Raw genomic sequence first — 23,459 nt, 5'->3', positions numbered from 1 at the left:
AATTCATGTCGAAATATCCCTCGTTCAGTACTAAGCAGTAACTCCAAATTTCAACCGTACGCAAACAGTTTCAATTGAATAAAGAATCTCTTGTAACTTTCCCATTTGATTGTTTATCAAACCATCATGTGTAATCGAGTATTTAAATTTCAGTGCGCGTTCCCGGGAGCGTAGTTGATCCCGGGGCAGCGCGCATGCGCGAGAAAATGGGGCTCCGTTTCCGGGAAGGAGAGCAAGCGGCAAGAAGGAGCTGTGTATTGTTTGATTGTTATAAAATGACAGCCGCAACGATTTCGCCGGCTTCCCACGGACTTATTCAAGTTATAAACGAGAGTAACTTGTGCAAAATCGAGAGGTGCGTATCAGGCGATCGGCACCGCGTAAATTCTTCCTAGACGCCGTGCCGAACCTCTACATGGCCACTATCGATTTTTTCCAGCTTCCTCAATGATACAGCGTACAGGGAATCCATTGAAAATGCCTCTAATTATAATAGCCGATTGTGCAGGGAACGACGCCTCCGTATGCCTTTCCTCGACTCGCAAACAGGTACTTCTTGCGACTTCTTTAAACAATTCTCTCCAACCCCGCGATCGTCACACCGTTGTATAACAATACAGTAGAACGACCGCGTCCTCGAGTAAATATTTTGATCTCCGCTAAAGTGACCAGACGTCCCGCATTTCAGCCTTTTGTCCCGCATTGAAAAATGTCCCGAATTGGCCATGTAACCTTTTACATTTTCGCAGTGGCATAAAGTTACTATTTCCTCTACTTTTTTCGTTGCGAAAAAATAAATATTTTTAACTGCGTTTCAATGTATCACTTTACAATCGCAAGTATGTATTTTTAAATATATCGTAAATGCTTTAATAAACTACGGAAAAGATCTTCTCACAGATCTGTTAACCCCCCCCCCCCCCAACCGTTTATTATTATTATTATTTTTTTTATTTTGCTTGCTTGCTTGTTCCGCATTGGAACAGAAAATATCTGGTCACTGTAATCTCCGCGTATAGCTTACCGCCCTGAATGGGCGAAGATATTTCTTCCACGATTTTCGGGCGCACGCAAAGCTGTATGTTAAGCTAGAGCGCTCGCTCGGAATGAGATTTTGCTTTTTATGATTTTCGTTTGTAAGCGTGGCTATATGAAATTGCAGGCGTAGCGCAAAATCACTCTGCGTTGTTTATGTCTTCGAGGGAGAGGCTGCCGGGTTTACTACACGGTCAAATATACACATATCCTAGTAAAAGATGGCGGAAGAAACGACGCCAGTATTTAATGCACTATTTGCATCCGAAGCGAGGACCAAGGGGTGATCCGGACGACGGGGTGGAAGGCGTAGAGATTGTGACTCACGTCAACGACGATAGTAAAGAGTCGGTCGCTCTTAAAGGTAAAGTCCGCTGCTGTTCGACTAGCGCGGGAATAGTAATTCCTAGAATGATTGGTTTGACGCGACTAGAATCCGATGTTCTTTTTGCAGAGGAGCATAGTAAAGATGCGTGGTACTACGACGAACAGGACATGCTGGATATGGACACGTACGACGAGCCGGATCCTGAAAGCGACTACGATTACGAGGAAAGCTACAGTAGTAAAAGAAAAAGGAGGAAACCTCGTGGCGGGGGTCATCATCCCGCAAGGAATCACCCGCCCACCACGGATAGTCCAGGGGCCAAACGTACGAAGGTAAGTGCCCCCACCTCTTTAGTTGTAAATAATATATACAGTGGCGTGCAAAAGTATTCGGCCACACTTTAAAATCGCATAACTCTTTCAAAATTAATCCAAACGACTTGAGTTTTTTTTAGAAGATAGAAGGATCAGTTTGCTAGGTGACGTGATTCGTCGTTTTGCAAAAAAAAAATGCGCTTGGTCGGAATAGCAAAAAAAAATAGAAAAGGTCGTTCTTTAAACTTTTTTTTATGAGCCTGTAACGAAAATTCAAAAAACCCGTTTGTAGATTCAAGTAAGCTATATGCGTGCCTTACATTTCAACAAAATCGGTTAACGTTGCTCCGAGTTGTAAACGCTTAAATATCGCAGAATAAGGTCGAAAATCGCGAAATTCCCGAAATCAGCGATTTTTTACCTTATTCTGCAATATTTAAGGGGGGACTCACCCAGAAGCCACTAAAAAGTTTGCGATTTTTTTGTTCGTATAAATAAAAATATTGGGCTTGGATTTTTTACACAGTGTTAAAGCAATCTTTATTTTGATAGAAATTTTTTTTTATGGAATATTGTACAAAATGGCTTCTCAGAGCACTGCAAAGAAACTGGTCCACACTCTCGGGAATGACTGGATCATCTGAGAAGGAAATACAACAAAGATATATAAACAGAAATATATTCTCTACAACCTAGCGTAGGATTTTATAGATATTTCAATTTTCCGATTTTTTACAAGCATTTCAGTGCAAATTTTTATGTAAAAAATTAAAGTCAATTCTTCAAACTGCTACAATTTCCAAAATAATTCAGATTTTGAGAAAATCCTACGCTAGGTTGTAGAGAATATATTCCTGTTTATATATCTTTGTTGTATTTCCTTCTCAGACGATCCAGTCATTCCCGGGAGTGTGGGCCAGTTTTCTTTTGCAGTGCTCCGGGAAGCCATTTTGTACAATTTTCCATAAAAAAAATTCTATCTAAAAATAAAGATTGCTTTAACACTATGTAAAAAATCCAAGCCCAATATTTTTATTTATACGAACAAAAAAATCCCAAACTTTCTAGTGGCTTTAAGCGTGGTTCATAAAAAAAAAGTTTAAAAAACGACCTTTTCTATTTTTTTTTTGCTATTCCGACCAAGCGCATTTTTTTCAAAACGACGAATCACGTCACTTGGCAAACTAATCCTTCTATCTTCTAAAAAAAAACTCAAGTCGTTTGGATTAATTTTAAAAAAGTTACGCGGTTTTAAAGGGTGGTCGAATACTTTTGCACGCCTTTGTATATCTGTTACGATTCTTATTGTGTAATTTAACTGAAGGTGCGATATGAAACGTTTAAGCAAATCTGTTGCTCAGCCCTCTCGCGCACACTTGTCGCGGATACTAAGCTTGTCGTTAACTTTTATTAAATAGGGCGGGGGACGCGGGCGCAAAAAAACCAACTACGATGCTGCTGACTCTGATAAGCCATTCGTTTGTGACCGTAAGTTTAATCATAGATACAACTACAAATGACCACTTCCTGTTACTAGTTTCATTAAAGAATATTATTACTATTAGTTCTATCAGTTGTTATTTGAAATAAGAGAAAAGTGCATTAAGTTAGAAAATTTGTTAATTTTATTAAACTATATTTTTATCATGCCTACGTATTATTTTACAAGATACGCAGAGGTTACTATATAATATATAACATGATATGAAACGTTGAAATAAATTATTGAAGACTTTAGTCTTGGTTACCGCATAATTCTACACTGGGGATGGTGATTGAACATGTAGCGAACTTTATAACACGGGGGAAGGTGCCCTATAGTATTCAATTAATTTCGTATTAACGATACTCTTTGCTCAGAGAAATTGATCAGTGCTGTATTGACTGCTGTTTTCCTTCAAGTTCACGAGTCGCGGTACGTTGCAGAGTACTCCAATCCTAGTTTCTGTTCGCATCGACACCTTGTCTTCCATTTCTCTTTTCCTATTTATCGAAGTATGAAGAGACACAGTATGGTTCTGAATGAAAGGCAAACATTGATAATTTAAACGTCGAGGAAATTTGCAAAGATATACGCAGCGCATTTGAACTTTGACCAGGGCACGCGAAACTATATACATCACTCTCCAATTTTTCCGTAACGTCTAAGTAGTGTTCAATATCATTCCACATAAAGACAATTATGCACTTGAATCGTCGTCCATGATTTACCAATGCCTCGTAAATCTGTGGGCCCAATTACATCTGACAGGATTGCTCATTGTATCTGTAGCCGATAATAATTGCATTTGTTTACTTGCAACCAGTCGGGTTGCGATTGCAAAAGTTAGTTTAGAGAAGGACACGGAACTTGAAGTGATTTTTTGAATAGTAGTATTGTAAGCTTGCCAAGATCTCGGAGGAGTATAATAGTCACTACTAATTTGATCGAACTTTTCCAGACAGAAAGTCTACGAATTAACTCGAATGTGCCTGCAATCTGTTTACTTCTTGATACCACTCCTGTTAGATTAGCAGACGATCTAAAGACATTTGGTCAGGAACAGTAAGCTCTGATTAAAGATGAAATCTCAGAGCGCCGTCCATTCGCGATCAGGCTTACGACATTGGCCAAATATCTTCGGACTCATACTACCTGCCAATAACAGAGCAAGAATGTACTGGCTCACACTGTAGCGAGCTCATTCTGTAGGAGTATACAAGCATTAAGCCTTGCATCGTATTAGTTTTGCTTCTTGGGCTGGAACTCCTTCACTGCTTGTCCACATATAGATTCGTAGGTGGATAGGGATATGTACTGGTACGGAAGGTGTGCAAATGCTGTCCCCTGACCTTGTAAGCTTCTATCCTAGAATCCTTTAACCGCCATGTTTCTGAAGAGAATCCCACCGGACGTGCTCCGGACCCGCTTGAAGTCCACGCGACGCGAGAACACCCACGACAGAGCGTAATCCTAACGTGGCGGTTAAACGGCCACGTCCTCCCAATCGTCCAACCAACTCGTCGACCAAGATTTCTCTTATCATGGAAGTTGCATTGGATGGTTTGTGGGAAAACAGTATTTGCACTTTTGCAGTATGCAGCGCACGGTATAAAACCAGACCTGGTCTGGTCTACCATTACGGTCATTCCCACTCTACTTCCTCCGGTGATCCTGCTAAGGAACTAAGTCCCAGTCCTGCCGAAGTTGAACCTAGGAGCGTTGCAGACACCGCTGCTTCGAACCAGCCAGGTTGGAGCCAAAATCTGCTCAGTTTTCTCACTCCCCGCCGTCGCTCCCGTTCCTACGCCTCTACCTTTCATCCTTCCACTCTTCAAACTCTTCTTGATCCGCATACGTACTCCCCCTGATTTCTTCGAACTAAATATATCTTTCTTCTACATGTGTATTGCAAATGCATGCTTTGCAAATAACGTAGCGTAATCTTTGTGTTTTTCACTCTTCCATACATAAGTTAATTTATATGTATATGGAACTTTCGTGCACAATCTTCCCTTGTATACATCCATTTCGACCGGTTATCATACAGAGAAATTACCTTCAAGCCAGTATGATACGAGCGGTTCTTTTTCGTTATTAAGTGTACATGTATACAGAAAATGCCTTGTACTTTAAACTACTTCTCAGATATGTTTCTTTTCATACACCGAGTGGCACTGCGAACAGGACACCGAACTATCTCCGTCAGTTGCGACGATAAGAAGAAGCGTTTCAAATACAGTTGAAGATTAAATTCAACGAATATCACAGGCAGTCCTGAAAACGTTCGGGTCATGTTTGATACGCTACTACCTGTCGCCACAATTCAATCGGATAGTTGGATCGCCTGTTTCCGGTGGGACTTCTCGGACGATACTTGATTTCAAGGAAAAACAGCGATCATTGCGAATGTTTTGCAACAGCATGCTTCTGCAATCGCGCCTCGGTGAAGCCTTCCCGTGCATTGGAAGGAGGCGTTGTCCCCGCGATGAGCCTTTCTTATATCAGTAGAATATCTTTGCCTCTTTGAGTGTTTGGTATGCGTGTGTGTGTTTGCTCCTACATATTAAACGGTTCTCTTGTATTCCTTCTTCAGCATGACGACTTGATATACTTGATTTAATTATAAGTACTCTAACGACGTTGACGGTCTCTCTTGTTTTCCGTTTGCTCGTGTTTTACGCTTCAGTACCCGAATCCCTAGAGCGAAAGCTTTGGCTTCGGTCCTGTCAACCAGCGGCTTGCAGCTTTCACTAAAAGATCGCGCGCAGGTCCCGGGGACCGTTCCCCGCGAGCCGCAGCAACGTAGTTTTGCCAGATTTGTGCCGCTGTTCTGTCTGACCGTTGGAACGGGTAACCGTTCACCGTTGTTGTACCATTTGGACATTGCTCTTGGTGATGGAATGCATCGTTTGACGTAATAACGTGCACCTTGTTACGATTACACATACATATGTATTATTTTACTTGTCTTCCCTCATTGTTGTGCCCAGTTATTATTTCCAAATGACCGTGACGTTTCGAATAATCGATTCCGGTTGCTCGACCGATCCTTTCGCAAGTGCCGAGTGGCCCAAGAGACTGCTCAAATCTCGCGGACCGTCTGCCGGGCCGCAGACTTACCCCGCGCCTCCTGACAGAGCCCGGGATGCCCTCGAGTAACCGAATCGATTATTGCTGGCCCATCGTGTCACAGTCTCTGTTGACTCTCTAAAAAAAATATCATTGTCTCTAAGCCGGTGTGCATGGTCATTAGCTTGTGACGCAAAAGCGCAACTGGGTATGTGGTCGGTTTGTGATCAGGTGGTACGCGTCGGGGTCGTCAGAATGCAACTTCGTCGAGTACCTCGAGTCCCTCTCCCGCAGCGCCGTCCGCGACCGCTGCGGGAGCGTCCACGCAGCCGGCCCCGCAGTCCCAGCAGCCCCAGCCGCAGTCGCAGTCCTCCCAGTCGCCGCAGCAGCAGCCGCAGCCGCAGCCGCAGCAGCAAGTGCCCGCGGCGCAGGCGGCCGCCGCCCCCGCGTCGCCCACGGTCCCGTCCACGAAGGAGGAGCACCTGCCGGCCGCCTCGTCGCCGGGAACCGCCGTCCCCTCGCCCTCCTCGGTGAGGACCGAGGGGGGGCCGCCCACGCCCGGGAGCAACGAAAAAAAAGCTGGCAAGTCCGCGCAACCATCGCCCTACTGTGACTTCTGTCTGGGCGACGCTAGGGAAAATAAAAAGACCGGCGGCTCCGAGGAGTTGGTCTCTTGCAGTGATTGCGGTCGCTCAGGTAAGCCAGAGGAAAAGATCAAGCGCAAGTATACGCGAAGAACGAATCACAATTAAATTGTAGGCGTCGTGTTGTCTCTCTGTGTGTGCGTGAGTGCGTGTGCGTGTGTCTGCGTGCACCCAGCCGGGCAGTCGGCGTCCCTCCGGGCAGCCTAGTCTCGTCGATCACATCTCAACGGGACAATTCGTTTCTCGCTTTAAAGGTGGCCGTTCCATTGGGACGGCCACCTTAAGGCGGTATCTCCTAGCCGCGGTCGGCCGCGGCGGCCGGCTGCGGTCCCACTGGTGCAACGAAGAAGCGCGCATCTGCCTTCGTTGCGCTAGTGGGACCCGGCCGGTCGCGGCTAGGAGATCCCGCCTTTAGGTGGTGTGCGGCGACGCGTACTACTGGCCATGTACGCGGGGACCGACTGCGCACGTTGTTTAGTGGCTGGCACAAGCGCCCCCTACATGTTCACTTTGTGTTTGTCGGTGGAGGACCTTTTCCGAGAGAGAGAGAGAGAGCCGAGCAAGCTGGGCGCATCGGATAGCGGAGAGGGTCGCGTTGCTTTCTTCGAGATCCTCTGTTGGGGCGACAGCTTCAGCCGGCTACAGTGGAGATTCCGACGAGTGGTTTAGGCATCGTCTTCCCGACACGTGGTATCTCCGTTTTTGTTATGAGTACCTGCCACCCTTCGGTACTCGCTTTAGACATTGTATATCTTCCGAGAACGTTAGTCTCTTCTTTGCTTCCCTCTCTCAAATCTTCCCCTGAGTAGTCTTCTTCTCGCGGTCTTCGCTGAGGGCTTCTCGCAGCCTGCGCCATCGCTCGGAAGCACTGTAATAATAATTATAACCGCGCGGCAACTACGGTACATCCGAGGATCGTAATTAAAACCAAGGCACGCTTAGCAAGCGTCTTCGGGCTCCAGGAGCCTTCAGCTTTCCTGAAGCAATTGTTTCGCTCGGGTTAGCGAAACGTTTTTTTTGCTCCCTGAAGAGGTAGATTTATTGTCGTCCTCCCCGTGCACATGGCCATTGGTATAGATTCTTTCTCTCCTGTGTCTCCTTACGATCCGCGACTTGTGTTCGCACGGCAAGAGCCGGCATTAATCGCCTTCGTTCGTTGTTTCGTCGCGATTTTAAGGGTGATTTTGTTATTAACGATCGGTTGGTTGTTGACGCGCGTTTATCACGATTATGGCCGGGCGCGCGCGGATGATCGTCCCGTCTCCGAATTGTTATCGATTCTTAGGAGGTCGCGATCCGTCGGTGGGGATCGTGGCGTAAGCAAAGGGTGAACGAGGGAAGAGGGGGACGAAACGAAATGACACTATTTTTGGGTCGGATAGGGACGGTAAACTAGTTGCTGTGTGACATACGTTCGGAACCGTCGTCAAGGGTGTGCACCCGCGTGTGCAATAATTAAGAAGTCGAGATTTATCTGCACGGCTTAGTCGACGAAAGGGAGGAAAAGGGGGGGGGTGGGTGGTGGTCACGAGCTTTACGTACACTAGTCAAGGCATGAAAAAGCAAAAACATCACTTTGTCAATGGTGCAACTTGGTCGCATCTGAGTAATAGGAATTTTCGACAATTCCTTTACTGCACGGATCAGCTGTGATTTATCGTAATTCAATGATTAGTTTTTAAGGGAAAATTTTTACGAGAACAAAAAAAAAATAAGAAACAAAAGAGATAATGTACAAAAGGGGCAAAAAGGAATACGGATTCAACGCGAAAATGAGGATCTCGTTCTTGGGTATTTAATAAAGGATAGGGGAAAATATGGGGGCGTGCGTCGACGATATAAATAATCTCGGCGATTCGAGGAGCTAGTTTCGGAAGGGGGAGAGGAGAATTGGCGGAGTTTCTTAAACGAGAGGCGAGGAAAAATTCCTGTTGCACAGTATCACTAGAGCACACTATTGAAGGAAGATGTGTTTGTGTTCTCTGTTTGGCTGCAGTGTAGTCGCGTTTGTTCTTTCAATTATTCTGCTCGAGAATCAAAAGAAGAGGGGACGGCGAGGAATAACGGGGTGAAAAGAGGGAAAGGAAGCTTGCCGCGATAATAATCGTTCTATAACCGAGGAGTTTTAAGAGAGCTTAAACAGACCGATACGATTATATATACTTTATTATTATATTAATCCAGCACAGTCGTGAATCGTTTAACGAGAGCAACGTATTTATATAGTAAGACGGGAGTACTGTCTATGTTTTCGATATTTCTACAGCCTCTCGAGCTTTGTAAATAATTTCATTCCTTTGTGTTCTCATCCTGTTCTTTTCAAACACTTCTATTTACAGATCGCAATATGCAATACCTAAGAGCGCAGCACATATAACGCTAGCCGAAGTATTATCGTTTTAGATACTCGAACGGAGAATTTGTTTTCACGGTATGATAGGGTCCATCGTAATCGACGTACAGTTAGTTCTTCGTTATAATTTACGATCGATGCGCCATCATATTCCTTCCGCGAGCCACGCCTTCGAGACTAATCGCACACCGCGTAGATTGAGTAAGCATTCGACCGCGTAAAGGTAGGTTTTCCTATACGCGACGGGGCGCAGCATCAAGAAGTTCAAGGTCGATTTTCTCGAAAATGAAGCGCGATATCGAAAAAAGTTACTCTTTCTTTTCGACTTATAACGAGTAAATAAGTCGATGAAAAGGAATAAAATTTTTTGATATTGCGCTTCATTTTCGAGAAAATCGACTTTGAAATTCTTGGCGTCGCGTATAGGAAAACCTACCTTAAAGCCGCGACCCCACGCGCGCGCAGCTCGTGCCGCGGAAGGCACCAGGCGGGCCAATAAGGGACGATCCCTTCTCGAAGACAGAATCCTGCCCTCGAGAAACGGCGTTCCCTAATCGTCCGCGCCACCTTTCGCGCGCGCGAGTCGGGCAAGTGGGTTCGCGGCTTAAGGCACGACTTGTCGTACGATCCCCGCAGTTTTAGCGCCGGGAACTGCGCGAGCGAGCACGTAAGTCGTTCGACTATCGATTTCCTGGCACAGTATCCTACATTTAAATCACTCACCCGCGGCAGGAAGCAGAGTCGACTTAAGGTGGGTTCCCATATACGCGACTAGACGCACCGTCGAGAGCTTCAGAGCCGATTTTCTCGAAAACGAAGCGCGATATCAAAAAAAGTTACTCTTCCTTTTCGACTCGTAACAAGTAAATAGGTCAGGAAAAAAGAATAAATTTTTTTGATATCGCGCTTCGTTCTCGAGAAAATCGACTTCGAAATTCCCGAGGCTGCGTCCAGTCGCGCATTGGAAAACCCGCCTTTACGGGACGGAAGGATCGCCGTTTCACAGTTCATTGGCGCGTTTTTCATTCTGCCCTTCCACTACATTCCACTGAACCATCCTGCTGCTCTTGCATTCTTCCGTTTCGTTCTGGGCATTAATCGTTTCGTCGCGTTACGTGTAGCGAACGTCTTTTACTATTGAGATCGCCATCCAATGGCGAGCACATATATATATATATTTATTGCATATTTAAAGGAAACAGAAAAGAGAAGCAGAAAAGAATAAAAAAAAAGAGAGAGAGAGAGAGAAAGAGAGGAAAAGGGAATGAAAAGAAGGACGACAAAGCGGACACGCGCGCATTAGAGGAGTATTTGTGAAGAATGGTGACTCGGTTCTTCGATGTGTCTCGTCAAAGTTGGCCACGACTCCCGGCGGACAACTGCCGGGGCGAGAAAGAGTGAAAGCGAGAGAGAGAGAGAGAGCGAGTGAGAGTTGGAAAGGATGTATTCTATATCTCCTCGTAGAGACTCGATGAATAGCTTAGTTTTGTACAAGCTTTGATATTCGTAACAAGATACCGTTCGAATATAGAATTATAAAGGACGACGTATCTAACGTTTACTTGTAAAACGACACGATACCTTATGAGTTTTTCGTCGTTGGAGAGGAGGAGGCGGTCGCCTTCGATCGTGTCTTAATTTCGCCTTCTGTTTAAACGTTCTCGTTATCTTCTTTCCCGCAAGTGGCTCGTTTATTAACGCTTACATTTATCATAGATCTTTACGATGCGGAATGCTTGTTGTAAAACTCGACACTTCTTCCCCCCCCCCCAACCCCTCGTCCTTGTTATAATTATCTCTCTTACGTTCGGCGCGCAACAAGCGACGCAATGACGGATCGCTAATTAACGGAGCGTCCGATCAATTAGACGAGGGTGCAGAGCGTTTCCCCCTCGTTGGCGACGCTAAGTGTTTAAGCTTGCTCCTCTCTGTATCCTTAAATCGTTCCGAAAATAAGGGAAGAGCTGGAAGCAGCCTCGAGTCTTATCGGTAGGAAGGGAAATGTGTTACGGAAAGGAATGATTAACGATTCGATCCGGTAGCGCGGCCATGCGACAGAGAGCGAATCTCTGCGACCCTTATATTCACCGTAAGAAAAACTCACATGGTATAGAGAGAGAGAGAGAGAGTGAGAGAGAGAGAGAGAGAGTGAAAGAGAGAGTGAGAGAGAGAGAGAGAGTGAGCGAGCGAGAGAGTACGAAAGCATGCAAATAGTTCCTCCTTGTTATATAAAAGAAAGAGAAAAAAGAAGAAAAATCGTGACTTGTTATTAGGCAATTTTAATTAAGCAATACCCATGAGGCTTACAAATCTAGTATTTAAGTGACGCTAGTTATATATAAATATATATATATATTATATATATATTATATATATATCAAATGTGATACGTTACGAGTTGAGTGCGCGCGCGCGCGTGTGTGTATGTGTGTGCGTGCGAAAGAGCGAACGAAAGAGCTGGGGGAGAAAGAGAATTCTTCTTCTTTTTTTTTTTTGTCGTATAAAAGAGGGAGAGTGTGCTGGTCCGCGACGTTTATATTGTGCTGCGCAAGAAAGAACGTGAACTATTCCAAGGTACGCACCGCTATTACTTACCACCTTACTATTCCAAATAAAAATAACAAAATATGTTCAAGAGGTGACATCAAAAAAACCAACAAAAAAAAACAAAACAATATCGCAGATATCATGAAATAAAACATTCTGTGCGGAAACATAACAGAACGTATATCATTATTCCGGACGTTTTTAGTGCTGAGGAAGGGTGAAAGTTTCATGTATCACATTGTTATGATTATCGGAACGCGCGCTCTCTCAACGATCAGTCAGATCGCTCACGGACGATACCGTCCCGAGTATTCGGAAAAAAAAAAAAAAAAAACAGTCGTTCGGCATGTCGAACGAGAGAGAGAAAAAAAAAAATTATAGTAATATGATAACGAGCAAAATTAAGAAGAGAAAACTAGATAGCTTGGAGTTCACTGTTCTTCGGCACAAGATAAATGTCCTAGCACCTTTCTACTCGTCCAAACAGCTATCCTTAATCCGTGTCCCATTTGCGTGTTCCATGACCTGGCTACGTTCTTGTTATAGGGCATCCGACTTGTTTGCAATTCACTGCGAACATGATCGTTTCTGTTCGCAAGTACAGGTGGCAGTGTATCGAATGCAAGTGCTGTTCCATTTGCGGCACCTCTGACAACGACGTGAGTATTCATCAGCATTTATCGGGCCCCCTTTATGTGGAGGAGCGAGAGACGCTCCCGTGTACAATTAACTTCAACTATTTTGCTCCTTCATCCGCCCGCCTGGGGCATTGGCAGTTGCAGGTGGAGGGCCGGCACCGCTTTTGGATGCAATCGGGCCCAAACTGTGGAAGAAGATGAGGGTGAATCGATTGCGGAGCATTAGTTGTTAATGGCCAGGCACTTTTGAGAGAAATGGCAGCTCTGGACTACTTCGGATTTTGGCTGGCATTAGAATTGGAGTAACTTAGGCAGGAGCCAGCTGGAAGTAAGATAATCTCTTCAGAATAAGGCAACCTCCGGCTGGCTACCTAGGACGCTTCCGTCTAGAACTCAATTAGATTCTATTGTGGTCGAGGCATGGACGTCTGAAACCTTTAGTTTAGATAAAACTAAGTGGCCATTAGCGACTAATATTCTGGGATTGGTTTATTACTTATTACCTCCTTCGTTTGGAGCGCAGTTCCATCCAAAAACTAGCCACCCTTGTTACACTTATCTTCTTGCGTGAAATATCCATTTTTCAGATATGATGGATATCTGTTACATTAATTCCTGGTAGGCCCTAGTTTCCACGTTGAAAGGGACCAAGATGGTTGGAGTGAAATGTACGGGGGAACTACTTCGCCTCTATTGGTATTTAGTGGATTGTCATTGAATTAGAATTTAGTAAGGGTGCGCTCCCTCTGTTGATACAAAAATATTGCGACACGTTGATCGCGCCCCTTACAGAGATATTGCTCGCGAATTACTTGAACGCTAGGGTAGACCCTATTCGGCTCTGAGAGCGGAGGATAATTTACTAAAATCCATCGCGACAAACCACAAGGGTCAGGGTAACCTTTGGAAGCTAATTAATTGTTTCGCGAACCAAACTAGGATCAGCTGCTGTTCTGTGACGACTGTGATCGTGGATACCACATGTATTGTCTGTCTCCACCTCTTGCATCTCCTCCTGAGGGCTCCTGGTCTTGCCGTCTGTGCATAGCAGAATTTCATCACCGTGATTAGAACAGAAATAAAAGAGAGAAATAAAGTCTTGTCTCTGCGATAAGTCACGGACACAAATTTCTTATCTATTGCTGTGGTGCAGTGGCCGTTTTCGAATTAGGAGAGTATTCACGGAGCTCACTTTCCTTTATAGTATTACGCAGACGCGGGTGTACTTCCGATTGTCGAAGATCATCATTTCGTGGGTAAGAAAGCTCATTGCAAAGTTGGCAGCATTAACGTTTCTCTTGTTTTTATTCTTCTTCTTTTTTTTTTTTTTTTTTTTTTTTGCTTAAGCTCCAAGTCGTAAAGTATTCGTAGTCGTACGCTGCGGTAGATTATCTCAGGCACTGGTGATCTCAGAGAACTAAAAGTAATGATAACGACGTATTTATAATCCTAACGAGCTAGCGTTCACCGTTAGATGTATAAAGGTTCATCATTAAACGGGGGCCGTCTTGGCGTCTCGACGGTCCCTTTAAGCTCACCGTCGATGTTAACGAAACTGATGGAGTAATCTTTAGTGCCAGGGGGGGGGGGGGTAGTGGGGGCGTCCGGCATTTTGATTGTCGTTGGATCATTCGCATTTCAGGCGGGACGAATGTATTTTTTTTTTAATCGTTTTAGAAGGACGTTTAGTTTATTTACAGCGACGCCACTCGTCGCGGCAATTTGTAGAACATAGTTTCGAGAACTTTGCGAACACGATGATACTCTCCTAGTTCCGGGCCAAATTTACTTTTAGCCATTGACATTCGGAGTTCGGTTGCTTTCACAATTTCGAGAATGCTTATACTTAAAAGAATTCGGAGATCTCGCGCTTTCACGAGCTCTCTGCTCCTCCCCGTCGGCTTGGCCACGTCCAAGATCCGCGAAGGGAGCAAGAGCGCGAACGAAAGAGAAGAGAGAGAGAGAGAGAGAGAGAGAGAGAGAGAAAAAATTGATATTCTAGGAGGACATGATATTAATAGTATCTGTTTCATAAATAGCGATAAATAGAACACTATCTGTTTATCTGTACGTATCATGATACTAAAGCTTTTACACTTAATGACACAGCCATTAGTAGCGGTATAGCTATGATCATACAAACTTGCAGTACTGCAGAAAATTATATTCTATATGCCCTTTATTGTTAGTTCAGTATTTTTATATTTTATATATCGAATGTACTTAATTTAAGATACCATGGTGATATTTGGTACTCATTGATGTAACTTTCTTTTTATTCAGTAATCTTAGGCTCGCTTAACGGCGCGGAAATTGTGTATTAGGTGTCACGAAGGATTAATCTATGAACGTTTCTTTGAGTTTGATTTGATTGAACACACGGTGGATCTACATTTTATATTGCTTATTTTTAACACACTGTATGCAAATTTCAATAAACATTAGTTTATACAAACTGAACCGCTAACTTCAGACAGTCTTATTATGTGCCATGAAAATATATTCCGAAGCGCAGGGAAGATAATGCATAACGATCGAACTTCTTTGGGTGCTATATAATTCAGGGGATCAGCCTCCCGTTCGAACATTTTTAGGATAACTTTATAAGATCGGAAGTCATGTCATTGACCAAGGAGAACTATATTCTATAATTACGATAAATAATATATATTTGCGAAAGTGTACTGTAAGGTATTCATAAGCAACAAACAATACTCGAAGCAAAAAAAAAAATATAAGTTTTTTTATAAAAAAAAAAAAAAAAAAAAATGGGATTTGTATAAATCTATGATTATGTGTATTCATTTGCCCCACAATTGAGCAAATACGCCGGCCCGATTGTTAGAGGCGCCTCTTGATTTATCGTCACGCTCGTCAGCTGATCTCTACTAAAATATCGGATAGCGGCTTTCGTCGAAGATCAGGCACTGTAGCGTCCCTTGCTGGATATCCGATTGGCAGTAGCATGACAAGCTTTTCATTAGGAGGACGTTGAAGAAGCTTGCGGATGGCAGGCCCACAATTTAAAGGGGTCGATGTCAGAGTTACCAAACCTGCGTACTAGTTTTAAAGTGAACGTGTTAAGGTCTCTTAGGTACACGGTACAAAAGATTTACTATCGTAAGGTCACCTGTATAGAGGTAATGAGTATTCCGCAGGCTATGGATGTGCTCATTTCATTGTAATAATGAACTTTTCTTCTCCCGTTGGCTAAGATCCCATAAGTCTGTTTAAACACTACCAGCAGATATGGAGCGGTGGTCAGATATTCTTTGATCCAGTTAGTTCGTAACGGAAGTAAGTCTGTTGTCCACTTCAAGCCCATTCGCTTCATGTAATTTATTTCTTCTTCGTGCTCAACGACACGCCGTATTTGCTCTTTCACCTTCTGATTCGATACCGCTACGAATGTCCATGGTTCTGTGTGCGCACCACTAGGCGCAGTGCCTAAGAAATAGACTCAGCTGTACAAGCTCTGTGAATACAAGTAGACGATATTGTACCTGTAGCTTTTATTATCTCGCGTACGACTTCTTTCGGCACAGGGTCTGGACTGAAAAATCTTATACTCCTCCTAGCGGCTACTGTTTTATAGAACTCGGAAGCTCTGCGAAGCAACTCTGCCTCGCAGGGCTTCTCATAAACGTACGGAACGTGTTCCAAGTCTTTTGGCAGTACGGGCTCCTCTTCGTTCTCTGATATTTCTCGACTAATGTCTATAAGTAGTCATCGCCTCAGACGTTTCGTTTGATTATATTAAAATACGTTTCGAATAAGTAAGAGCGTCTATTACTACATGGAATAAAAGGAAATGGATTTGACGTGATCTTAAATTAAAGATATTATTACCTTCCAGTTGCTCCGCAGTGTCGCTAAGATATTTCGAGTTTTTCCCGTTCTCAATGAAAACACCACTTTTCCGCGATAACCGGTGAAATAGTTTTAAAGAGACGTAAGTAATCACGCCGATAAGTACGTAGCCCCAGTACTTCGTCCAGAACGGTAGAAGTTCGGAGGGCATTTTCAGAGAGTTTAAAAGCCTCCGCTATGATTTTATTCGAGCCTCTCTACAGCGGAGCGTTACCAGTGTGTGAAAGATAAGCGTTAGCACGAGTGGTGGGACGTATCTGACCTACATTAATTAATACATCATCTTCGAACGGAAGATGTGCGCCATAAACTCATGCCCGATTACTCCCATGAATCGTCTCCGACGCATACAACGAAATGTAAAAGAAAATACTTGTGTCTTAAACTCCAATTATACTTTATTCAACACCCGTCGTACATCCTAGATCACAAAGCATCGAGCAATACACCAGCAACTTAATTAATCGGCGTAAGAGACTCAGGCTATACAATAAGTCCATCGATACTTAGACGACCTTTATCAACATCATACCATTGTTAATGACTTATTGTTACCGCAGAATAAAGCCACTGTTTACGTTTAATGCAGATCGTTCATTCCAAGCGCCCACGCCGTGCCTCTTCCTCGCCCCGACACACATTCCTCGATCTTCCAGCTGAAAAAAAAAGCTCATCATCGCATTCAGCAATCACGGAAAGATGATCGAGAATCTCGATTCGAGATGCTCGGAGCGGGACGCGTGGTTCCATCTTGTCGCCGCAGTTGGCGCGGTAGTCGCGCCGACCGAAGCGCCGTTGCGCAGTGCGGCTGCGCAGATGGTCGAAACGTGCGTGCCTTTCGTTGTCCGTCAACACCGGACGGGAACGGATCGCGGTGGTAATCATGTGAGGCGCGATGTCGACGTGACTCCCTCGGATCGTTTTATCGACTCCCAGGACGTGCAGGAGGACCGGTGCACCTCGCGAAGTCAAACGAGAATTTCATCCGTCGTTCCCACACCCCTCCCCCCACCCTCCCTCTCGAAGACGTTCCTGTCACGCGTGAACGTCGTGGAACGTCGTGCCGCGCGACGAAGAAGAGGATCCATCGACCTGCAGCGTTCGCGAGATGCGTTCTGGCGGAGGGTGACTGCAGTGGCATCGCGAGTGACAATTTAAGCGAGGACAGAGGGGAATGGAGAACACGATGCAGCCGCCGCCGCCACCTCCACCCACGGGAAACCTTGAGAATGCCAGCAACACGGAACAGACGGTCACCCATGTCTTGACATTCGGTACGTTGCACGCCTATGCTAATCCCACGCTCTTAGCCAAGATAATCGCCCATCCCCGATAACGTCGATATCGATCGCCGCTTCGAACGATTGATACCGCTGCGTAGCTGGTTGCGTCCTCCGCCAGATGCACCGCGAGTTGTTTCTTTATTCTTTTTGTTCTGCTTCTTGCGACGGGAACGATGACAACCTGCTTTCCGGATAGCTGGAGGATAGGTTCGTGGTTCGGGGCATTTGAATGTCTTTGACTGTCGGTCAAACAGTTTTTGTAAGAAGAGATTGGATTGGACTCCATAAGTAAGGTTTACTGGGTCACAGAGTATTGTGACGGAAAATGTGGTGTCTGATTTTAAGGATATGCGGTCTCTGTTGGGAGATTCAGAGCTGGAAATTCCTGCGAGCAAGTAGAAAGTTCGTTAAGCGTTCAGTCTCTCAGGTGGGAGGACAATAAGTTTGGCAAGTCAATCGGATGATGGAGGCTGCAAAAGAGCGAGCGTCTTGCGGATCTGTTAATTCATTTTGTACCTGCGGTTACGGAAAGTGGACTCGCTAGTTTTCCGAACGAAAACACCTGCTGCGCAGAGCGTCAGCAGTTTAAGGCGTTAAACATGTAAGGTTTAGTGGATCTATTCTGATAATAGAATGGCAACCTTGACTGTTGTCCGACTTTTCCAAGAGGACAGGAAAAATACATGGGCGGTGTTTGCTAAGTGCAGAAACAACATGCACATCAGGCTTCTAAATTTAGCGAGTGGAAGTGGTAATGTGTAGCTATGAAAACACAGCGTTTATTGCATTCCGTAATGTCAGATTTTGTTATTAACGCATGCCTTTTCCTCGACACTCGAATATGCAATTTTCTACTTGTTGAATGAGACGCTTATGTAAGCCTCTACAGAATTGCGATGCTCAAGCATCCTTAAATATTGTGAATTTTGTAATTCTGTCGAAGCAGTTAAACGCCATCCGACCATTCCCGAGCTAAGGAACTGCAAACGGTTTTTCAGCGAAGCCAAGGGAAGGACGAAAAAAATATCGTAAAGATAATCCATGCACGGGTTCGCGGTAGAGTTTTAGAATAAGTGTAGCCGCGGTGTTCCGCAATAGTTATGAAATATTCACGGCGGTTCAAGGAAATTGGATTCTGACCTAATAATTGTAACCCCTTCAAAGACTTCGAATTTCAATTTTTCAACAATACAATCGCGCTTGTGCCGTGAGAGCTTAATTAAATTATCCACCAATGGTATCCGATTATGTGGACAAACAGGCGCCCCGCGTCGATACATTTAACGAAAAGCATTGTATGTACCCGTGTTATTAAACAACCGTGAAGCACGATTTTATCGACCTTATCGACGATCGATATTCGTTTCCCGACCGCGCTTCAATCGAGTAAATCGGCTACTGATTTACGACAATTGCAACGTGTTATCGACACGGTATACTCGGTCCCGTGGATATTTGTAGCGATTAATGATACGCTGTATTCGCGTGATACATATTCCAACAACGCGCGTGCACATTATATCATGAATCATAAACGTCGCTCGTGTTCCTCGAAGGCGCATGCCTCTGCCCGTGCTACTTCGGACTCTTTTCAATATTGCCTAACCGTAATACTCTCTCCTTATCCTCGCGACGCGAACCAACACTTCGCTGACCCACACGCAGTAGAACGAGCTTCGCAAGACCCACGGACATACGGATTCTCTCCCAAACTCGATACACGAAATTTCCTGCAGAAGATTAAAAACACACGAAGCTTCGCTGTGAATGGTCGATCGATAAAGAAGCTCCCGATAAACTCAACGGAACCTTAAAATCTAAATTCCCCAAAGAAACAGGTAACGCATCCCTAATTCGATTCCCGTTGAATCGAGAAACAGGATTACCTCGGCACCGTCGTTACGCAACGGCGCGGGGCCCAGTGCGCGCTAGGCCCGTCCCTGAGCGGCTCTCGGTGTTTTCCAAATCAGCTGTTAGTCGCCGGTGAAGGGTGACTCGGCCTGTCCCCCGTTGGGAAGGGGAACGGGCGTCAGTCGACTGCGAGACTCGGGCCGGTGCGCATCGCGGCTCCGTTATTGCGCGCTCCGTCCCACGGTGTACTTACACCTTACGCCTTTCGTTACGCACTCGGCGACCTCGTGTCGCGCATATGCCCCACCGTTTCTTCACGGCGTGCGCGTCGAGCGATCGCGCTACCTGCCAGTGACAGTGGTACGCGAGCGGAGGATTCGTAAAAAAAAAAAGAGAGAGAAAGAAAGAAAGAAACACGGGTCCGAACCCCGTGTTCGTTGGAACGAGGCCACCGTCAGTGCATCGTCGTGCGAAACGTCAAAGGGGGGCCCAGGGAGGCCGCGTGACTCGGTATATCGCTAGCTCTCGGCGGAGAGCCACAGCGGTGCCCAAAGTGCAACGTCGTTCCGCGCCGCGCCACAGATCCATATGCTCGTGGTGCCTAGCACGGGTGTCGCACACCTCCAGTGGTAGCTTCCGTGTGCCAACGAGAAGGGGAACGTCGCGCGGTGTCTCCCGGCCGAGTGTTTAAAAATAAGACACCAACGCGAGGCCCTTCGCCCTGCGTCGTTACGCCTCGCGAGAGGAGGGGCGGGGGGAGGGAGAAAGGAAACACGTGGCGGGCGCGCTGCTAGCGCGGGCACGTTCCTCGGGGGGTTGGCTCTTCCTGGAGAGAAGGCGAGACAGGGGATATTCGCGAAGGTGGCCAAGGCCGAGGCTGTGCTCTCCGTACAAGGTACGCGACTCACCTAAGTATGTCAGTAGGATAACGACGGCCGATCCGTTTCGTTCGGGCCGACACTTTTGCCTGACTCGGCCCGATGGAATTGGAACACGACTGCATAACCAGAGAAAGGGATTGCGACACGGCTTTTGACGTGCGGTTTTCGCGTCGCTGTGAAAAGAGACACCGGGCCAGGTTTTCGTGGCTGGTCGGAATTGCGTCACTGTCCCACCGGGGATGATCGTGAAAATCACGGGCGCTAATGGGCACCGTGCACGCTGGCGGCCGAGCGCTCCCGAGCAGGCTCGGACACGCTTGCCGATCGGTGAGTTGTGCTTTCGTGTGTACACCGGGAGGCCTAATCTCTCCGCCTCGAATGTATACAGTTGTTGTTCCCCGAGGCTATCGGCGATAAAGGTTGCTCGATTTGGTAGGGGGGAAACCGATGATGAATGGAGTCTCGAGCCGCGTTTTCGCGATTATCGGTCGCGCGAACGCCTCAAGGTCACCTTCGCTCTTTTTCTAGCCAGAGGCAGCTGTTTTTATTAGACTAGCCTTACCTTGCCCGCGCCGAAGATCGAAGAAGCAAAGTGACACGCGTTTTTGAGGAATCGTTGCGAGACACAGACGCGAACAGTGACGAGTAGTTTAGTCACCGCTTTCAGACCCGAGCAGCGGTTCTCATTCCGTTTCGTCGGTAGAACGTTGCTACGTGGCAGCGCTGTAGTACGCGACAGAATTCGAGGGCCGTTCTTCTGCGCACGGAATTCTACCAAATTTCTTACGAACATTAATAACAATGCCCCGTGGAATTCAATCTGGAAACGTTTGTAGCTCGTTCAATTTATTTCTCATAGCGTCGTAGCGTCACAGAAGAAAAAAAATCTAATAACCTCGTTCTGTTATATAATAACCGTTGATTGCACTATCATCATACAACTTCCATGGCGCCATACGATCACCATACTCTCTCGGTATACACGCTACTTTCACCGTACCGCGATACCTTTTCTGAACCTGCAGCTCGCACGCGATTAAGTTGCCACCTGAACGCTACCTCCAGTAGCGTATTTTATGCTCCCAGAAACCATCCCCTATGCTCCGAAATAGAGAAGCAGATTTCCTAGCCGATACCGGCGCGGCCGGCGAGCCGCGTGTTTTAATCGTACACGATAGCCGCGCGTTAATCGTAACCGTGTTGCCCGGATATAATAATCGTTCGGCGGCGTTCTTAACCGAACATCCGGTTATCCGCGGTTCTCAAGACCTCCAGCGTGCACGGTACATTAGGTATTAGAGGAGCGGAGGAGAGACGCTTATCGACCAGGCTCTCTTATCTGTCGTCGGACGGGCAACGAGGCACGATACGTGAAAAAACACGATCGGCTCTACGAGTCTGGCAGTCGGACGAACGGGAACTTTGCTCCGCGGTGGACAAAAAAAACCGTAGGAATCCTGGAAACCGCCGGCAAGAACGCTCCTATTGCTTTGTAACGCGCGAGACATGCCCGCTCCCTTGGCGAAACAACTGTGCGTGAATCAGTGGCGCGCTGGTCATTCGAAATCCCAGCACGCTTGCTATCGGCAATTGCTAAGCATTAACGTCCGCGTATCTGCATGGAATCTTGGTATCGATAGTTTAAGAAATTTCAGGGGCATTGTTACGCACAAAGGAGTCCCGGCTCGCTGGTAATTGCAATTGGCCCCGCACTTTGGAGCCACGTGGTCGAGTATTGTAACGACTTCGGGCGGAGGGGGGAGGGGAGGGGAAGGGGGGGGAGAGATAAGATCTTTCCTATTCACTGGCGAGCGTGTTTCCGAGCCAGTGGAAGAATTCCTGTTCACGCGTTTAAATCCGATGCACGGCAAAAACATTGTGGGCAATCGATACCTTTCTCTGCAGGTGCAGACGTTGCACGGATCTGTTTGGGAGCGGCCATTTCTTGCGCTACAGTCCGGCAAGTTCGTAGACTGGCTCGACCTTTAGGGAATTGTTTACAGCGACGCGCGAGGCGTTTGTGATCCCTCGGAGCAAAATACTCGCGATGACGCGTGTGCGCTCCCCTCTCGGCGCGTTTCCAATAGTTCCATCTTTGATAAAACCAGGCTGACGCAACCTAACGCTAATGCAGGTTTAATGGCATTCGGGAATGAAAACGGTGTGCCGCGGGGACATCCATGAACGCGTTTAAATATCGGCAAACGTTTGAATGTATTAACAAAATTGTGGGATGAATTTTTCTTTCGTACGGTGCTTCCATTTCGAGAGAATCGGCCTCGAAATGTCCGTGCTGTACACTGGATGCCGCATTGGGATTCCCTGGCTAACCGTGGGCGTTCCCAACTATATCCACAGAAGCGTTTCCCTCGGAAACCGAGGCTCGTATGAAAGAATTCCAATCTCGTTTTGGACTTATTTTTACACACCACCGGGAATCACGCTGCACCTCAAGCATTAACTCTTGGACGGCGGATAGATATATCGCGGCACATTGTATTCAGGAGCCATTTTAACCGGCGCTACCATTGGCACGCGCTCGCGGAATATTCGCGGCGGGTCAAAATGGACCCGGCGTCCGCCCGGCTAGTGTCAATTTGTTCGTCTCACTTTTCGGCGCAGTAGCAAAACAGATAATTTCGAGCTTGCGATTGTAACGTTCAACACGGAAATTCTGATTTCGATGAGACCTCGTGTGAATGGAGAGCACGTCGAAGTACAGAAGGGGCCATTTTTTCCCCCGCGAAAATTCATCTGTCACTTTAAAAGAAGAATATAGTTATATTAAAAATTTAAGGGGTCTTTCCACTGCGGCGCCCCGATAAAGTACCGCTGTTTGGAACTTCTTTTTGTCACAAGAAGAATGTGTTTACGAAATTGAAATTTTTTCTATTTATTAATACGAGCTTTTAGAATGCAAAATTATTTTTTTCATATTTGTTTAATGCCTGCTTGCGCCGAAATAAGTGGGTGTAATATGCGCTGTAGAATAAAAGACGCCTGGACTGCGTGGTCGATTTTGGAGAAACCGTGTGTCTGGAACCACAAAAATCAAAAAAATTGTAATCAGCTACATATCGAACCCGAAAATTCTGATTGTAATAAAACTCCGTACGATTGTAGAGCATCTCGGAGTATGTAAGAAACGATTTTTTTTTCTGCG

General features: G+C 45.9%; 3 protein-coding genes across 16 annotated transcripts in view; 2 read left to right on the top strand and 1 right to left on the bottom strand.

The window, feature by feature from the left end:
* Positions 1-194: 194 nt before the first annotated feature.
* Positions 195-14,374, top strand: D4 (double PHD fingers d4). Of its 9 annotated transcripts, none has more exons than XM_076825575.1 (9): positions 195-355; positions 440-549; positions 1,163-1,399; positions 1,490-1,695; positions 3,096-3,165; positions 4,754-4,909; positions 6,524-6,925; positions 12,320-12,432; positions 13,351-14,374. In XM_076825575.1, the coding sequence occupies exons 1-9, from the start codon at positions 195-197 to the stop codon at positions 13,480-13,482; spliced, it is 1,587 nt and encodes a 528-aa protein (XP_076681690.1). In that variant the 3' UTR covers positions 13,483-14,374. The 9 variants fall into 9 exon arrangements, 5 of the variants coding, with proteins under 5 accessions (XP_076681690.1, XP_076681688.1, XP_076681693.1 ...); XM_076825573.1 differs by having other exon boundaries at positions 6,461-6,925; XR_013087002.1 differs by lacking the exons at positions 12,320-12,432; positions 13,351-14,374 and adding an exon at positions 9,487-11,950 and having other exon boundaries at positions 6,461-9,449.
* A 792-nt stretch (positions 14,375-15,166) lies between these two features.
* On the bottom strand, positions 15,167-16,955 carry Iyd (Iodotyrosine deiodinase). Of its 2 annotated transcripts, none has more exons than XM_076825592.1 (4): positions 16,261-16,880; positions 15,915-16,127; positions 15,542-15,858; positions 15,167-15,471 (listed from the first exon to the last, which is right to left on the bottom strand). In XM_076825592.1, exons 1-4 carry the CDS (start codon positions 16,430-16,432, stop codon positions 15,286-15,288), a joined length of 888 nt encoding a protein of 295 aa, XP_076681707.1. In that variant the 5' UTR covers positions 16,433-16,880; the 3' UTR covers positions 15,167-15,285. The 2 variants fall into 2 exon arrangements, with proteins under 2 accessions (XP_076681707.1, XP_076681708.1); XM_076825593.1 differs by having other exon boundaries at positions 15,321-15,464; positions 16,261-16,955.
* Positions 16,956-17,121: 166 nt separating this feature from the next.
* The window catches only part of LOC143375917 (ribosomal protein S6 kinase alpha-5), a 47,116-nt gene continuing 40,778 nt past the window's right edge, over positions 17,122-23,459 (top strand). For 3 of the 5 annotated variants that reach the window (XR_013087000.1, XR_013087001.1, XM_076825558.1), the window contains exon 1: positions 20,178-20,310. Coding sequence is in view for 1 of the 5 variants with exons in the window: in XM_076825560.1 (XP_076681675.1) it covers positions 17,456-17,555 (100 nt within the window). In the remaining 4 variants the exon portion in view is untranslated. Of the gene's footprint in view, positions 17,556-20,177; positions 20,311-23,459 lie in introns of those variants that run through there. The other 2 variants (XM_076825560.1, XM_076825559.1) reach the window with 2 other exon arrangements.

The sequence above is a fragment of the Andrena cerasifolii genome, chromosome 13, assembly GCF_050908995.1.
Source record: "Andrena cerasifolii isolate SP2316 chromosome 13, iyAndCera1_principal, whole genome shotgun sequence".
In the NCBI taxonomy this organism is placed as follows: domain Eukaryota; kingdom Metazoa; phylum Arthropoda; class Insecta; order Hymenoptera; family Andrenidae; genus Andrena; species Andrena cerasifolii.
Note: the sequence above shows the minus strand (reverse complement) of the source record. Positions and strands in the feature narration are given on the sequence as shown.

Bases quoted from the DNA above. Each gene is read 5' to 3' on its own strand.
- D4 (XM_076825573.1), top strand. From the start codon at position 195: ATGCGCGAGAAAATGGGGCTCCGTTTCCGGGAAGGAGAGCAAGCGGCA. The intron at 550-1,162 runs GTACTTCTTGCG...ATGAAATTGCAG, and splicing joins TTTCCTCGACTCGCAAACAG to GCGTAGCGCAAAATCACTCT. The intron at 4,910-6,460 runs GTTGGAGCCAAA...GTTTGTGATCAG, and splicing joins CGCTGCTTCGAACCAGCCAG to GTGGTACGCGTCGGGGTCGT.
- Iyd (XM_076825592.1), bottom strand. From the start codon at position 16,432: ATGCCCTCCGAACTTCTACCGTTCTGGACGAAGTACTGGGGCTACGTA. The intron at 16,128-16,260 runs GTAATAATATCT...GACTACTTATAG, and splicing joins CACTGCGGAGCAACTGGAAG to ACATTAGTCGAGAAATATCA. The intron at 15,472-15,541 runs GTGACCTTACGA...CTTTAAAACTAG, and splicing joins TACTCATTACCTCTATACAG to TACGCAGGTTTGGTAACTCT.